Source organism: Ceratotherium simum, chromosome 14 (genome assembly GCF_057802395.1).
Source record: "Ceratotherium simum simum isolate JZ-2026a chromosome 14, ASM5780239v1, whole genome shotgun sequence".
Lineage (NCBI taxonomy): Eukaryota > Metazoa > Chordata > Mammalia > Perissodactyla > Rhinocerotidae > Ceratotherium > Ceratotherium simum.
In genome coordinates this window covers 61,723,749-61,742,057 of record NC_141913.1, presented here as the reverse complement: position 1 = coordinate 61,742,057, position 18,309 = coordinate 61,723,749, and the positions used below count along the sequence as shown (strand labels likewise).

The window sequence follows — 18,309 nt, the reverse complement described above, 5'->3', positions numbered from 1 at the left end:
TGCTCAGCCTCGTATTCATTCTTCTGACGTCACCTCCACACATCCTTACTCTTGCAGACTAGCATGCAGGTATGATTTTAACGTGAGTGGACAGAGATTAAAAAGAAGGATCCTGTAGAACATGGAGATGACCAGCTACGTGAATCTCTGTTCAATCAAAATCACTAAGGAGAAGACTGGGCTGGGCCATCAAAGCACCCAGTTGAGAGCAGCATGTGGGTGTGAGGCTCACCGGGATCATATTTAGAAGGAGCAAAACCAAAAGCTAACGGGGTCCATGACTACTTAGATGGCCAAGACTTCACACCTCACCCGAAATCCAGAAACAAGGAACCAAGGATCTTCTCCTCCTTCCCACCAGTAAAACATTTCTCACTCTCTGATGATTATTAATGGAAAAGGTTCCAGGACTGTGCAGCACAAGAAATCTAAAGAAATCAGAAGCCTGCGTATTCATTTAACTAAAGTGAATCCTGACACAAAGTTCAGTGAAAAGACTAAACAACTTCAGATAATGCCAGAGTTCCTTTTTCAACTCAAACAGCGTGGTGAATGAACCTTTAATAATGTTCTTCATTCAAGATATTTTCCACAAAGAGGATTGATACCAGTTCAAGTAGAACTACCTTCAATACGGTTGAAAAGAACATGTGATTAAAGTAGGAAAAAACTGAAATTTTCTTAAACATGTAATTAAACAACTAATTAAAAGCTATAATTACATTTGCTCGACATATAGCTCTTAATTATATAAAAATATTTGTTTAAAGCTCTAGAAGCCACAAATTTAAAATCAAATTAAATACTCTTAACATGAAAATTAAGATTCAATACTTAAGCAAGATTATAGACTCTTACCTGCAGTTCCCATTTATTTTTTCTGTAACCACTATTCCTCAAGGACATAGCACAGCAATCTAAGTCTTACTTCATTTTATGATTCTAACTCAAAAAGTAATCTTTAAAGGATTAATAAATTCTATATGTTCATCAAATGCAGCACTGTCTTAAATCTTTGTTGGGATAAGTTTTCATAGCTTCCAAGAAAACTTAATAATTTTGGAAGGTTTCATAAGTAATTTAAAAGATGTGAGATCAGTTTTTTCCTGAGATTAACAAAAATGTTAGAGATGGAAGTGGGAGGTGGCAGGAACAGGAAATATGTGTTAGTCTGGCCGTCGATTCCCAAGGTGAAAGTGGGGAGAATGTCCTCAATTTTAAAATGCAACCACAAATAGGAAATGTCAAAATTTCTCAGCTAATGGAAAATAAATAATAGTTTGTACTTAAATCTAGAAGAAACAAAGGCTAAAATAACCTTACAACAAACTAGTAAACAAAGAATTGGTCTTTTCTTTCACTGAAAGCAGAACTCAATTTATTCATCAAAATTATCTTAAAAGTGGGCTAAGGTAAGAACAAAAAGATAATACCAATTTGAGATAAATTCCTTACAAAGCTGTGCTAAATTTAAAGCCTCTATTAATAACACTTTCTGCCTCTGAAAAAATACTTATATCATATTTGACCATTTTCTAGGAAAACTACTTGTGTCAGATTTTGTCATGGATGTTATCAGGATCTGACTTCGAAATGGCCTTCAACTCCCAAATCACACACCTGAACTTTTGTCTTGCATGTGAAATTTTGGCTAATTTATTTGTAAATCCCTAAAAGGTAACACACTTACTCGTTCAATGCCTTCAACTAAAAGGCAAATAGCCAGAGTTGCCCCAGAAGCTGATAAGCCTTAACCAAATCTTGTCGACACAGAGAATTAAAAAATAACAGTAACCACACGCATATTCATTATGCTCGGATATAAAGGACTGGCAACATACATTTGCTGAGGGTTTGTATTTTAGTACTTATCCTACAAGAGACATGTTTAATCTCAAAGTCATTTTAATTTCAACTCTTACTGGTGTTACCTGAAGCTTGGTCTGGGACCGACTGACTCTAAGATAAATATTGTCCATTAAGATGTAATCTCTCGACCAATACTATACAGATGGGATCAGCTACTTAATTATGACTAGTACTAATGGAATATGCAAACCTCTCTAAACATATCTGCTGAATATCAAAGATTGATTGGTTCAACATAGGAAAATCTCTTCCTGTATCCAGGATTATTCAAAGATGCCAAAGGTATTTGAGAATATAATACAACTGACCTGCTCATATAAAATTAATCCTGTATTTATAATAGCCAATATTACATTATTAAACAAATGATCTTTAACTACATCTTTTATTGTACAATATCACCAAATCCCTTGAAAAAAATTTTTTTTAAATAAGGCACCACAGTAAGCTAAGGCAGCATCAAAAAGAGAAATGTTCTCAGTTCTGCCATAAGCTACACTGCGCTGAAAGACCCTTCACCTGCATGTATCTGTGAAGGCAGATTTATAAGATAGAACACTCGATGTCTAACTAACCAGACACACTGGTTTAAAGAAATACTGGTGGCCAAATAGAGCCCTCAGAGTTCATGTGTTCTCATTCCACCACTTTCTCCATTCTAATCAGAACATCCCCAATCTTTAATTAAATAACCTGCTGCACCAGCAAACATCTACAATCACCAAGTAGCACAAAAACCCACTCCGTTTAAATTAAAACATCTAATACACTACTTGTCTTTCCATCGATTTGCCAAGGACTCACTGAAGACGGCAAGCAGAGCTTCCAGGAAGACACAAGATTCCACCACTGGTGGCTGGTTTATTCCTCAGTGAAGCCGGCTAGGGAGAGCTCGAATTCCCAACATTCCAGAACAGAGACCCACACCAGAGCATGACAACCACTCACTCTGGCCCACGTACAAGAAACACATCTTCATGTCACAACACACACCACGCAGAGTGGGAAGGATGACAAACTCACAGCCTATGATCAGAATTCTAGAAATCATAAGCAAGAATACACTGCCTGGTCCTTCAAAAAAGAAAAGACACAAACTATGACTTTCAGAAAGTTAGTAGAAAAAAGTTTGCTACGTAACTTTAATAACACAAGATATGCTTTAGATGTCATACTGATTATAGACTAAATTATAACCTGAAAGTCGCAGCTTGTAGCCAATTAGAATATAAAACAAAATTCTGTTATTGAAAAACAAAACACACAAGAAGCCTCTCTTATTTCCAACTAATAACTAAAGAATTAAGTTCTATGATAGTTTTTTAGAGCCCCAAAATTAATCAAGCAAACTGATAAGGAGGAACAGAGTAAGACCAAAGTAGACACAGTAAGATGCGAGAGCAGAGGTCCAACGGAAACGATCATTGGTCAGAGTTCAGATTCCAGGTCTGCCTAGATCTGCCAACATGTGATTCAGACAAAGTTCTTAATCACTGGGGCAAATGAGAGGGGTGGACAGAAAGTTCCTCTAAGGTCCTGACTGGCCATGTCCTCCTTAGATTTCCAGCCAAATCTCACCCCGTGCCACCTTGCTCAGCTCACAGACTTCTTCAGTTCAGCAAGTCAGCTCAGGGCCAGCAGCACCGAGCCGCTCACTTGGGGTAAATGTCCCACACTCCCAGAGCTCCACTCTCGGCTCAGCCAGCCATCTCCAGGGACGTCGTCCCCCACTGGGTCAAATCCCCTGTGACCTGCTCTCTCAGCCTTGTTCTCTCTCCTTTATATGTCGTTACCACTAATTTTACATTGATCTACAGATTCTTCAATAAATGTCTGCACTCTATTAGTTTCTAGGCTGCAAAAACAAGGGGACAGTTCTGCCTTGCTCAGTATTACATTTCCAGATTTAGCACAATTCCTACCACACAGTATACACTACTATCTTTTATTGAATAAATGAATTACTGGATAAGAAAGCATTTCAATCAAGCATGAAAAAAAGTCTAGCTGTGGGTTCAAATATATCTAAAGACTAATTTTTTTTCCTCAAAAAATGATATACATAGTTGGAATATAAGAGGGCTAAGAAATTAATGAAATCTCTACAAGGCAAAAAAGACTAGCTAGATATGTCATCTTAAACTGTTAACAGTTACCTATGAAGCTGTATTTTACTGGAGTTCACTTAGTTTTATTTTAATTGAGCTTATTTACTTTTATTTTTTATACAAGTCTATACCTCAAAACTTTAGAAAGATGCCTTCTTTTAATTTTGTTAGCCTACTGTCAGCTGGTGCCAGAAAATTCACACCGCAGGGCACAAAGTAATACGCTAGAGAAACTTCCAGCATAAGAAGAAGGGGACAGCTTTGTAATGGAGTCATCAAAATGCTAACCTGCAAAAATACATAATGCCTTGTATATTTGAATAAGATTATTTACTTTTATTCCTTAAAAGGTAGGATTATTAATTGGTTGATAACTTGAGAAAGAATTCTGTATCCCAGAATTACACATAAGCCACTTATCCTCATGGAATTATCTTACACGGGGTAGAACATGCAGTTGATGCATCTGTCATGCTAAAGATGGCTTTCTTCCTTCCAATGACCAGGGGCACAGCCCTTTACCTACGATATCTTATCATGTCTTTTGTGGCTAAATCATGAGCTGCGTACCTGAAGAGTTTAATGTTGCACTCTGTGAGAGAAGTTGATCACTGCTTATTGTTAGGGTGGCACCTGTAGACTGATTATTGATCGCAGGTGCTGACAATCTTATGCTTCCATTTAGTTCACTACTTCCGTTAGAATTGTGCTGAATAAGGTCTTGACCTAAAGGGAAATTAATATTGTGATATCTGAAAGTAACATGGTAATTCACATTCTGGCAAGAGTGTTAAACATATGATAACATCCTATTAAAAATGACAGCTATTTTTAAATAATATTTATAGAAAAAATGAAAATAAGACCATGAAACACATTTCTGCAAATGAGAGTATTTGTTCACACTTTTTTAAGCTGTGAAGTATTTTTAAGTGCTTCTTAAGAGCTCTACTTTAACTCAGTTCTTGGGCACTTAAAATTATAGACTTCACTGAATAAAACTTTAACTGAATTGAAAATATTTCTAAGTGTGGTGGACCACCAGCTGTGGATCAAAGGGACCTCACAAAACGAGACTAGACCTGCCTTAACTGGCCTCCACTGAGGTGGTTCGCTGAAGCGCAGCTTTCCTGGAGGAAGGCTTACTGCATCATGCACTCTGGACGCTTACAATGCGCTCAAACATGTCTGTGATGTATCCCTTCCAAGAGACACTGGATTTTGGGTCTACACCTGCTTATGCCAGTGTCATTAACTACCATAATTATACAAGGTAATCAGATAGTATGGAAATGGATGAATATGAGAATTAAAAAAATTGGTGATGTTTCAGTGAAAAACAAATTGAATGCTTTGGAAAGACTTGACAAAGACAAATTGCTTTTAAAAACTCTGCTGTCAAGTCAGGTGTAACAAGACAATTATATGAAATTGGAGGGAAAAAAGCATCAAAAGACAAAAGGATGCTGCACTCTGCTGTATAATTATTGACTTCCTCATGCCTCTCTAAAGAAACAGAAATAGGAAATGAAGCTATGCACTGTGGGTGTGAATGTGGGCAAAATAAAAAATGCACAACTCTTAGCAGAGCGGACCCATGTCCAAAAGATCTGAGGATGAAGCTCAGGGTATGTAGGTATCATTTTTTTTCTGTTTGACATAGCTTTTTATTAATAACTGGATGGAAAACATCAGGTAAGAGGACTTTCACTGTATATGTATAAGACAACTTGGGGAGGCTGAGGACTATCCTTGCTTTTTACTCATGTTTAATTCTTTTCTCAAACGACTTATGAATTGCTAAAAGTTTGCAAAACTTTACTGAAATAATATTTGCATTCTAGCATTCACAAGCATTTATAATTTTATGCATTAATGGAAAAAAGAACATTCTACAAAATAACTGAAAATTTCTATGGAATATCTTGAGGCTTTCAACAGGTGACCATAAATTAAAAGTTTTTCTACAGCTTTTTCGGAATGGGAGAAGGAAATGCTGACTTAGGAATAACGAGAATGAAGAAAATAAGAAATCTAAAGCCCAAAGTTTGGGCAAACCTTATTTCATCAACTAATTTAAAGATTTCTCCTAAGATAAACCTTTTAATCTAAATTTTTTTTAAAATTACAGTTATATTCATCTACTCTTTCGAATACACTAATAAGCAACAAAATAACTAAATGACAGGAAAACATAGGAGAAACAGAAGCAAAATCCACAAACTAACACATTTTCTGAACTCTAAGCAAGAATCCTGCATTATGTGTTTTTTGTACAGGATTAGCAACGTCTTATATATTGAAGGTACTCAAAAAAAGTTAATTTGATCAACAAAATAGCTTTCTTAAAATAACTCTTCTATATTTCCAACATTAAAATTTAGTTACATATAATGAAAGGAGGAAGGTTATTGAATTATATAAAATTCCAAGTTAATTTTTGCTGCCTAATAGCATCTAAAAATCACTACAAGTCATTCAAAAGCAAAGTTCCCCCTAAGGATAGTTCCTCAAAGTTCTCACATTTCCACCATTATTTCCAGTGTTTTAAGGGAAAATGCAGATGCTTCCACCATCACACTGTATCTCCAGGGAGGTTATTTTGACTTCCAGCAAAATGTTTTTCTCATATTTAACAACAACCTCATGAAGTTGATATGAGGCTTAAATGAATTAATTCTAAATGAATTAATAATATTTGTAAGTTACTAGATATTTGTAAGTTACTAGATATTACAAATAATATTTGTAAGTTATGCTTGGTGCATAATAAGTGTCATAAAAATTGTTTCTAAATGTAAAAATGACTCTCAGTTAACATGAAGAGTTCATAGCTAAGAACCATGTTGGCAAAGCACACCTCTAAAATATGTTCCAAGCTAACTTAGATCAGAACATACATGCTGTGAGAATTTATGATAGATAAGAAGAACCTGATTGTGAATATTATAGCCCTGAAACAGGGAATGTGTTAGCTTGGTGAATGACACGCGGGATTAGTTTGCCAATTTCAAGTGCTGTACACTGCCAAACGGTGTTTTCTACCCTTTTATCTACTTTTCAATGTTCTACCATATTTAACATTTCTCTACAAAATCTGAGTAGAATTCTGAAAAGATCAGGAGAGCAGGTATCTATAATGTCCTAGTGTACACAGTTTATACCAATTGCATTCCTTTAGTTTAATGGAGCATGAGGAAGAATTATGAAGCTATGGTTTTCTGCTCTTTGCTAAAAAAAAATATGTGACAAAAATAACTGACTCAAACTGGAAGTGACATGGGGAACTATCATTTTCAATTTCTGGTGTTATATTTGAATTGTAACATTATTTTCACTAAACGTGAATTTCTCACATAAATTACAAACACTTATTGAGCACTGGCTTTATGCAAAGCTCAGTGTTGCAGGAAAAAAGTACAAATAAGATACACTTAAACTACAGGTGAAAGGATGTTTAAAATTTTAAATGACTAACCAGAGATAGTCAGGGTGATTTCCTGTGGAGACCCCGAGGATGACGCGGTGGTGGGTCCAGCAGCCTGCGCCAAGACCTGGCTCAGACTTGAGTTGTTAATGGTCAGGGTGATCTCGTGGGGGCCACTGGAGGTGGACACCAGGCCTTGAGATGTCATCACCTGAGAGAGGTCTGGAGTCCCTGGTCATCATTACAAAACAAAACAGAGCTGGGCTTAAAAAATAATAATTTTCTCCTTTTTTATATTAAAAATATTTTAGTGAAACTGTTACTTCAAAAAGAGAAAGATTTGAAATAAAATATCAGTCATCTTTAACTCTTTCCTCTAAAAAGATAAGAAAATCTTAGGATGAAATAGGAAACCAACAGGACAAAAGTAATTATATGAATGTAGTGATCTATGTGCCTATATTGAATAAACATCATTTATCACAAGAAAATGTTACTTCACTCTTAGGACATTTGATTTATTTGGTGAGCTTTATAAGGAGAAGGGAATGGCAGCACAGTGTCCTAAAATCAAATATGTGACTGGAAGCAAGAAGCTGAAACGCCAGCTGTGAAAATGGACAAAAGTGAATGGCTCCTACCACTGCTGTTAGTGGTCAACACGGAATCCTGCTCGGACAGCGGGCCTATGGTCAGATTGGCAGATGTCACCGTGGGCTGTAAGGACAGGCCTGAGATGGGCTGGATGACCACACTGGCTGGGACTGTACTGTCCGGTGTCTGAAGAGAGCTGCTTTGTGGGGCGAGGCCAGGCTCCCCTGTCAGCTGCTGAGCAAGCAAGTTGCTCTGCTGTAATGTTTGCTGCAAAATGCTTGGATCAATCTGAAAAGCAACACAGATACTTGTAATGAAAATTTCATGCTTACGTGTGATTTAGACCATGTTTAAGCACAGAAAACCATGGCAGGTGTCATACCTGTAACGTGATATTATTAATGCTGGAGGCATCAATTCCAGAAATTTGAACATTTGGCCCAACCAGGTTAGCAGCCAGCTGTAACTGTATGCCTTCTAGGGTGGCCAAGCTCCCGTCCGTCAAAGACACTGTCCAGTCACCACCAGCTGCAGAGAAAGAGAATGGGAATGAATGGACATCAGACAAGCTTCTTAAATTAAAAAAAACTCATTTAAATGAGTTTTTACATAGAGATTTTTAAACAAGTTTTAATCAATATGATCTAATTAATGAGTACTAATATTTACTTCACACCATACACACACACTGTCTAATTTAATCATCACAAAACAAACTCTGTGAAATAGATAATCATATTATCCATTTCAAGCATAACAGGAAACTAGGCTCAAAGAGATTACGCTGATTAGACCAAGATTTAAAAAAACAACTAATAATTGTGTTTTGTTAGGCTTTAATCTCACCATGGGACACAGAAACAGAAAGAAAGCCACATAAGATGCTAATAGCTATTAACATTTGTTATATTTATTTGTAAGTACACAAAAAATCCAACTGGCTAAAATTCAATACTTCTCAAGCACTATGTAACCCAATAGCAACTATGTAATTCTAATATATTAAAAACAATGCTAATGAGTAGTTATAAATTACACATCTCATTATTAAATTTGTGAGAATGCTAACTGAGAAAGAAACAAGTTTAAACCCAGTAAAAACAAAAGCTAAACACAGTGCTAAAGTATTAAAAAGGAGATGTGATGGAAGAAAGAATGGCAAATGGGAGCATAACTGACTAAAGATGAAATTTCCATTTTTCTGACTGCCATATCCAGGAAATTCAAGGAGGGGCAGTGTTCTGTTGCTGACAGTAACGTTTCTTCACTACCGGCACAGGCAAAAGTGACATCTGTTAGTTTGCTTACTGTGCCATCCCCCATTCACCAGACTCGATATTTACCTGACATAGAGGCTGGAAGGACCGCCTGACCCACTAGTCCTTGCTGAAGTAAATTCTGATCAAACTGTCCTGTTAGAACAGAGTTGTTCATGATAAACACATTAGGATCAGAGGACGGATTGAGGAGGTTGATGGGCTGGAGTCCTTCTGATGAACTTCGGGTCACAGGTTTTCTGGCTTTCTTCGGGTCTGGTTTATAATGAAACTGCATGTGAGTCTTCCTTCGCCCAGATGTACGGAAACGTAACTCACAATGGGGACATTTGAAAGGCTTTGCTCCTGTGTGCAAACGCATGTGGACTTTCAGACTTCCCTTTGTAGAAAAAGCGTTGCTGCAGACGTGACAACTGAAGAGTTTCTGACCTGCAGAAAGGCCAGCCAAGAATCAACAGGAGCCGATGACCGCGTTACATTCACAGGCACCCAGTCAACCAGTCGGCATGGATGCGAACGTGCCGAATCCACGCACTCCAGGGCTTCAAAGAGAATCCCTTTCTCCCACAGGATGTTATGGATGTGAAACAGAGCTGCTATAGAAACTTAAAAGTTAACTAAGTACATTGTTTACAACTTGAATTTAGTATTTTCCCAACACTTTGCTGCTACGGTGTCTCTAACCCACTGCATCATGAACCCGGACAGAAGCTAAGGGGAGGGTGCCTTAACTGCTAAGCCAGGCATCACTGTCACCTCTCTTTGATTTTACAAAGGCCATGTTAATGAATATGTCTCATTACTTCATTTTCTTTTCTGCAAAGGGGGCACCTGAGACGCCAGCACAGGTAGAAAGCACCTTGGAGAATGAGCTCTGGGCTCACAGCACCATGGATCCAGCACCATGTGCCCTGCTCCTGGACACTAGCTCTTCTAATGCATACAGGGTGTAACACTGGCCACGAAGGCAGACCTGAGTGCCCTATCATGAGCATCGACCCTGCTCTGGAGAGTCCCTGAGAGGAGAAAAACGTTGTCCTCGTTTTCTGTTTCCCTCTCCTGCTCTCAGAAACCAATACTGATTCGTACCAGAGATGGGCACCCGGGACTCACCCTAGGACTCGTGAGGCCTGTTATCCTAACACTGCTCGGGGGCCTCAGAAATCACCTGATGATGTCAGAATGGAGAAAGAGGCCCTGACAGATATCTTTCACAGAGACTTTTCTTTCTACCCCTTAAGCATGGGAGCTGACCCTGAATCCCAGTGTGCACGCGTCGTCATGGACATGGCCAGCACCTGCCATGTGCGAGCTGGCGCACTAGACCTGAGGACACAAAGACAGGTGAGCTGGTCCCTCCTAATCCTCAGAGTTCACAGCGCTACACAAGAGGGACAAACACACAGAACCTAGTGAAACAACGGAAACACTGTCCAGAGAAAAGGCATATTGAATGAGTTCATTATCTGTTTATTTAATTCCAAATATTAACCATGAGAAAAGAATCATAAATGTGTGAAATTCCATTTATACTCTTTTGGTTAATTCCACTTATAATCAAAAATTAAGAATATAAATTAGTCTGATAATCATAATCTTATGAATCACGACAACAACTCTAACATTCCCTGAGAGTTACTGCGTGCCGCTTTCCTAAGCCCATTTTCCACATGAGGACCCAGAGGCTCAGAGAAGTGGCTTACAGGAGGAGCACAGAGTTCAAACCACGCAGTGGGGCAGAGCCTGCCCTCTTGACCACTGGGATACACAGTACAGAATCAGGAAGCAAAGGCTTAATATATTTTAATTAGGACAATTAACCTTCAGTTCCTCAAATTAGATGAAGAAAAGAAAATGGCCATGGAAATCGTATATTAATTTTTTTCCTATATAAGATTTCCCCCCCACATAAAAGGAATTTACTACCTGATAACTGTAATCAGATTTGCTAAGCCCCCAGTTCTTACAAAACCTCAGCAAACTGAATCTCTCTGGCTTGAATAAGACTGAGAGGTAATCTTTTTAACAAAGGTATTTAAGTCTCAGTAAGAATACAAGGTGACATAACTTGACATTTGAGATCTAGCTCCTTCTCCTTAGTGTTACAGAGACCATTTTCCCCATGTCAGGGACCAAAAGTCTTTTATATCCATTTCTTCATGGTTCCTGATTTTTAAGCTTTCTATAATTTTGAAAGTATTTATGTGTACAAAATATATAGGAGCAAACAAAAATAAAAGGCTATGGTAAGGCATCTACCAATAATGCAGGTTTTCATTCTCACCTGTGTGAGTCTTCACATGGCAATCTAAAGTAGATTTAACAGTAAAACTCTTCCCACATTCATCACATTTATATGGCTTTTCTCCAGTATGGATTCGAACATGCCTAAACAGAAAGCATTTGCAATTAAGTGTTTTTCTTTTTAATTTTAGATACATTTATAAAAACGTTCATGATTTTAAATTTATAACTATCCATATAAATAAAAATGATGTGTTACTATGTACTGAATAAATTTGACCAAATAAAACTTTAAGACTCACTCTATACAAAGAAAACACCATAAATAAATCCAAAAGACAACAAAAAATCTGCAAGACCAATGAAAACAGGGCTAACTTTCTTAAAAACCAAAGAGCTCTTACAAATCAGCAATAAGGCAAGAAATATCACAGTAGAAAAACGGGCAGTGCATGGGCAGCTTAGAGAAGAAATGCACACAGCCAAATGCCATATGAAAAGGAATTCACCCATACTTAGAATTTAAAAAGATCAAACTAAAATGACCAGACATCATCTTCCCCATCAGTCTGATGAGGGCCCGCTGTTGGCTGGGTGGTCTGGGAACAGGCTGCAGAGGCTGACAGACGTCAATGGCACTGCCGGTCTGGAGGCCAGTGGGTGGTGTCTGTCAGCACTGACCCCTGACACTCACCCAGATGCACACAGGAGCACACCACTGTGGTGTAGTCTAGTAACCAAACACTGAAAACTGAATGTTCATAGAGGAGTCTGGTGAAATGAATTCTGGTACGCCCATGCAGCAGGACACCGTGTCGCCATTTAAAAGAATGAAATAGGTTTGCCGGTGCTGACAAAGAAAGATGTTTAAGACTCAATGATATGTAAAAACTAAACAAAAAACAAAATTTCAGAATTTAATGTAGATATGTATGTGGACATTTCTGAAAAATGTCCATAAGGAACTGCCAATAGTGGTGATCTCTGGGGAGCAAGACTATTTGTCACTTGACAGCCTCCTGTGCTGTTTTTGTTTTGTTTTGCTTCACCATGATTTTTGCCCAGTTTATAACAGCAGAGGCTGGGCCCTGAACGATTTTTAAATGAAGGCCAGAACAAGAAGATAAATCAGCTGTTAGGCTGCACCACACTCCTTCATTTTAGGTATAGCTGCTGCCTCTCTTTTTCATTTCGTGATGCCGACGTCATTAGTACACACTGACGACATTAAGCCTTCTCCATCTCCTGTCCTTATCGGCTGCTCCTCAGCACCACCCACAGGACCACAGCCTTGTAGGCATCTAAACTGGCGTGTGGATCCCCATGGGGCTGTCTCAACACCTCCACACCGGCACCCTTGCCCGGCACGCGTTCTCATCTATGATTCCCACGTCTGCCTCCCACCACTGACCCTGACTCTCCCAATCGGCCAGCTCATCAGCTCCTCTTGGCCACATATGGCCACTTGCCAGGCTGGACCCCACTTACAAAGCATCCGAGCTCTTTCCTCAGAACTCCCTGAACCTCTCCTCAGTTTAACCCTCTACTGTCTTATTCCCCACGTCACATCACACCGCTGACCTCTGAGACTCCTCCACCTGGCCTGCCGAGAGTGCTGGGGACACATTCAGGCCCAAGCAATCCAGCTCCATCTGGGCTTTCTCTAATCCCCCCTCATCCACCTCACCACCACTCTCTCACTGACGCCCTTCCCCTTCCCACTGGGGTAGAAATAGAAGGCCTGCAGTCACCTTCCATGGTCACTAGATGAGCACTTCCAACTTACAGCTACTCAACAACCAGCCACTCTCTTCTCCATTGCCTTCCACCTCACGTGGAGTGTTATGTGGAGTAAAGAGGAACTGCTTGGTTTCCGGAAGCAGCCTGCTCTATTATTACCCATCTGAACATCCTAACAGTTCTTCCTTTTAAGTCGCCCTATACCTGTCATTCATTAGTTCCATCTCCTAAAGCAAAGAATAAGTGTCCCCTTATTGTATATAGCAACCCTTCAGCTATATTAAGAGAATGTTATACTTCGGTCTTCTTTTCCCCAGTCTGAACGTTCCTAGAGCCCTTCTATCATTTGCCATGTGTCTTGGTTTCTATCTTCACCATTCTGTCGACTGGATCTCATGTCAATCACTGCTAATCGGCTGACCTGCCCTCATCCCATGCTGCCTCGAGACCTCTCCCCTTACTCTCTAACTTGGTACATGCTTGTGCCCTCGTTCCTCACGCAGACCAGCAGTCCCACTGCTGTTCTACATCCCTATAAAGCCTGGCACCATGTCTTTCTCAATGAATAATTAATCTTCAATTTTTTTCACTACTACCACAATTATACAGAAATAAGCAGAAGCAATCTACAGAGAAAAAACAAATTTCTACTTAACATTCTGAATGAGCTTAAAAGGAAGCCTCAAAATTTATACCGGTTTAAAAGCACAACTCAAGAAAGTAATCAGCTACATGTGGCCATATGTGGCCAGTGGCACCAGGTTCAGAAACTGACCTGGCCTTCTCCAGGAAAAGTGATCCAAGGAACACACAGAGCACATTTCCCAATCCTCAGAACAGTGTTGGGCCCGGATCTTACCTTACTAAATCACTGGGCTTTTTAAAGCTCTTGGGGCAGTAAGAACAGCAGTTGGCGTACTTGGGCTCGGCCTCGAGCTCTGCCTGCCTGTCTTTCATCTCGCTGATGCGGTCCTTCTCTGCGGCCGACTGCACGAGGACCTGCTCGGAGACAGTGGCGCTTTCCTGAGGCCGAATTTTGGCTAATTGTGCTGTCTCCTCCTCTGTGAAAGTGATGACCTCGGGACGAGCCTTTCTAGATGCATTTCTTTCAGAATTGTCTTCCTCTTCCTCCATACACATATCTAAACAAAATATAGGAAAAAGGATCAAATCCTAATAAAAAATTAAGTTTTAACAGAACAAGTAAACTAAAACTAAACAAGTGTGTAAGGTTAAGATTAATAACTCGCTGAAGCTACATTTGAGATGGTAAAGAGTTTTTTCCCCACCACAATTCTATTGAGAAAGGAAGCAGGATCCCCAGAAAGAAAACAGCACAGCGAAGGGTGTGCTGTAGGGAAGCAAATACTGACACCAGAAATGCTATGATTAAAGACTGCCTTCCACCCTTTGCTGTCAACCCAGCAGTGGGCTTTGAAACTGTCAGTGTCCACACAAGCCACCAATATTCATAAATATAGATATTCGTTTATTAATATGGGCAAAAAATGAATTATCATCAGATAAAGAAAATCAACAGCCCAAAAGAGGAAACCAAATCGACAAATTAGCAAATAGCCCCCAATTAAAAAGACTAAATGAAAGACAAAAATTTTTTAAATATATATGTTTAGATATTCTCTCACTGAAATATAAAGATATATTTACATTGAATAAAAACAAGAATAAGCTGCTATTTAAATGTCACAGAGAAAGAAAAAACATTTGGGGCCAGCCGCGTGGCTTAGGGGTTAAGTGCGCGCGCTCTGCTGCTGGCAGCCTGGGTTCGGATCCCGGGTGCGCACCGACGCACCGCTTCTCCGGCCATGCTGAGGCCGCGTCCCACATACAGCAACTAGAAGGATGTGCAGCTATGACATACAACTATCTACTGGGGCTTTGGGGGGATAAATAAATAAATAAATAAAATTGAAAAAAAAAAAAAAGAAAAAACATTTGGCTGGGAGTAGGTCACTATTGCACAAATGACTAAAAAAATTAAAAAAAAACCTCAACAGAAACATAAAATAGCAAAATGAACAGTGGCTAAAACTAAAATAGGGAATTAAAAAACCAGATGATTCTCTTAGAATAAAGGGGGAAAAAGATGAGTGAGGTGTGAGAGAGAGGGAAAAGAGGAAAGCGAGGGCTGGGAGGGAGGTGAGAGAAGGTGAACCACGGAGGATACGGCCATTTAGTAGGACTTCAAAGAACAAGAACATACAATGATCTAAAATTCCACATTACGTCAGTAAAATCTGGAAAAATTTGAGGGCAGCATGTTATAGATCGTGGTCCCACCAAAGATGATAAAGAAACATGGAGTTACTTATGTTAATTTTAAAGTAGTCAAGAACACAATCAATACAGCAAAAGTCATTGAAAGAAGAAAAAGCAGTAAAATGTGGCACAATAAGTAGAAGATGTAAAATAAGGTGGCAGTGTTAGGCCAAACAGGTTTACTGTCACAATAAATGTGAAGGAATTAAATCTCTATTACAAGACTCTAGATTTGGGTAAAAGGAAATGTGACTTTTCATTTATGGACAAAGGAGTTCTTTTCCTTTGATGACCCAAAATAGGAAAACAAAAATTTATGAAGGTGTATCTAAATATATACATAGCAGTGCGGCAAAGCTGCAATAGAAGCCCCCAAATCAATCCTAACAGCACTGATTTAATGGTATTAGATGCTCTACTAATTGATGGGAAGGAATATGTAATTAGACTGAGATTATTTGTATTAGCTGATTAGTTTACACTTTCCAAACTATCGAGTTCTAGAAATAGTACTTGGATGCCCTATATTTTTTAATTCATTGTAAGGAAAACAGTTATTTTCTTTTTATACTTTACTAAATCATGACAATAAAAAAAATGGAAATAAAGGCTTTACTAGTTACTATGAGATTGAAAAATGTGAGCTATTTCACTAGGTATAACAGGTCAGAAACGTCAATAATCTGAATGATCTACTGAAGAAATGAGAGGAACAGCTGCCCTGCAGCGGAGAAGTCAGAGTTTTCGTTATCTTAAGGTAGGTTAGGCACACTTTAAACACTAATTCCCCAAAATGTAAGAGAAAGCTACACTGCTATCATTTCAGCACAGCACATTGGGGACAATTGTGACCTTGAGGTAAGGTGAACACAAAGCAGATGGGGGAACAGCAATTAGGGAGAGAAGCCAATGAATCGTTGTCACATCTGACCACTGTGAAGACATCAACCTCACGATCACACCCATCTTGTCACACTTACTCCACAGATCCTGAGCACCAACGGTGTGCACAGTGCTGGTCACAGCACAGGCAGCAGTCCAGGCCCCACAACACACACATTCAAACTAGCATAACCAACGCTGTGTACTGAATAACGTCAGTGAAAAAAATTAAAATGCTGTGTCCTGGCACCATGTGTCAAAATATACAACGTGCACATTCTTAACACTAATTTCACTTGCGGAATTTGCTACAAAGAAATCATCTGATAAGTACAAAAAGTATAAGCACAAGATAATACTCTTGGGATTACTATATTTACTTGGTATAAGACTTGGGAAAATCAGCTTATCTAATGTTTAGTTAGCTATATAGTGTTTCATGTCAATTAAATAAGATAATGTAGGTGGTAAGCACAGTTTTTCAAGGGTTAAATTACTACATAAATGCTAGCTATTCCTACTGCAGTGAAAGACTGGATAATAGCTACATGTCCATCAACAGGAAATTATGTAATAAAGTATAATGGAATTCCATGTAGTCATTTGAGTTGATGTAGATATTATGTCTACAATAAACATTGGTGGAGGGAAAATTAAGTGGACTGCAACACGATATATAGCATGACTTCCTACTTGTTAAGAAATTAAGATCTCTACCCATACATACGTACACTCAAGGAAGGAAGCCTGCATTGTTACAGTAGGTGCTGATTTTCTGCTGTGTGGTGATTACTGAGATTATAAGTTTTCCTCGTGTCCCTCTGAATTTTTTTTCAAAGAGCACGTATTGCTTTCATAATTAGAAAATAAAATTAACTTTAAAGGTGATTTGTACATTAACTTATCGCAAAGTTAGCATCTGGTTAATAAACCTGGAATCAACAAACAAAGAATACCTCCTCCTTCTGCCTCTCCAGTTGCCGATACAGCAGAGGGGACTGTCTGGTGCCTCTTCATGTGCTTTTTACAGTGAACTGTGGTTCGGAAGCCCTGCTCACAAAACGGACATTTGTAAGGCTTCATGCTCATGTGTGTGGCCATGTGCCTGGTGAGGCTGCCGTTGGTTGTGAACGAAGCATTGCAGACGCTGCAGCTGAACGCCTTTACTCCTATGACAGAAAAACAAGGTAGAAAACTGAATTTCATTACCTTAAAATCGTAAGTAGCCATCAGCAAACAAAGATATGTTCGATAGGCCAAAAATTAAAGACCACTTATTTGCTGTGGTCTCCTATTTTTAGGAGCTAAATTATTTTAAGATGGAAACTGACCTAGTGTGTCTGACTACACTCGCTAGTGAAATTAAAGCCTCCAGGAACGTTTCTCTAAACAAATGTCAAGTTCTCTCCGCCTGCAGCCTTTTACATTTAAAATGGCAACATGTTTGTGGATTCTACCTCGGAAATGTTTCTTCAAATCCATCTTTTTTCATCATTCCCACAGTAAATGACTTAGATTAGGCCCTAAGGAATAGCCTACAACATCTCTATACAGCTTTATTTTCAAATAAAGTCTGATCAGAAGACCTCTGTCCTCTGGACTAATGACATAAAAGCAAGCCTGGAAGGGTCCCCATCTTTTCTTCACAGAGTGGCTACCTTGACTTTTCAAACCACAAAGCTGACCAGCCACTGGTCCTTGTTAAGGTCGTACTGGCTTCCCTCTGCTAGAGGTAATGCTGTCTCCTTCGTAGGACCTTCAAAGCACCACATAACCTGCTCTCAGCCCATCTGCCCAGCACCCATTAAAACCACTCCCCAACCACCAACTTAAGGACTACTCCATAAAACCTTTGCTTGTTTTGTTTATATGTTTTTAAGCTGTACAC

The 18,309-nt window shown here is 39.0% G+C and overlaps 1 protein-coding gene across 7 annotated transcripts in view; it reads right to left on the bottom strand.

Moving 5' to 3' along the window:
* Positions 1-18,309, bottom strand: part of ZNF236 (zinc finger protein 236) — a 119,103-nt gene that overhangs the window by 19,052 nt on the left and 81,742 nt on the right. For 5 of the 7 annotated variants that reach the window (XM_087439345.1, XM_087439347.1, XM_087439348.1 and 2 more), the window contains 8 exons: positions 17,378-17,590; positions 14,119-14,401; positions 11,560-11,663; positions 9,342-9,704; positions 8,381-8,526; positions 8,046-8,286; positions 7,456-7,635; positions 4,548-4,703 (listed from right to left, as the gene is read on the bottom strand). In XM_087439345.1, coding sequence (XP_087295471.1) covers positions 4,548-4,703; positions 7,456-7,635; positions 8,046-8,286; positions 8,381-8,526; positions 9,342-9,704; positions 11,560-11,663; positions 14,119-14,401; positions 17,378-17,590 — 1,686 coding nt within the window. The remainder of the gene's footprint in view (positions 1-4,547; positions 4,704-7,455; positions 7,636-8,045; positions 8,287-8,380; positions 8,527-9,341; positions 9,705-11,559; positions 11,664-14,118; positions 14,402-17,377; positions 17,591-18,309) is intronic. The other 2 variants (XM_087439350.1, XM_087439349.1) reach the window with 1 other exon arrangement.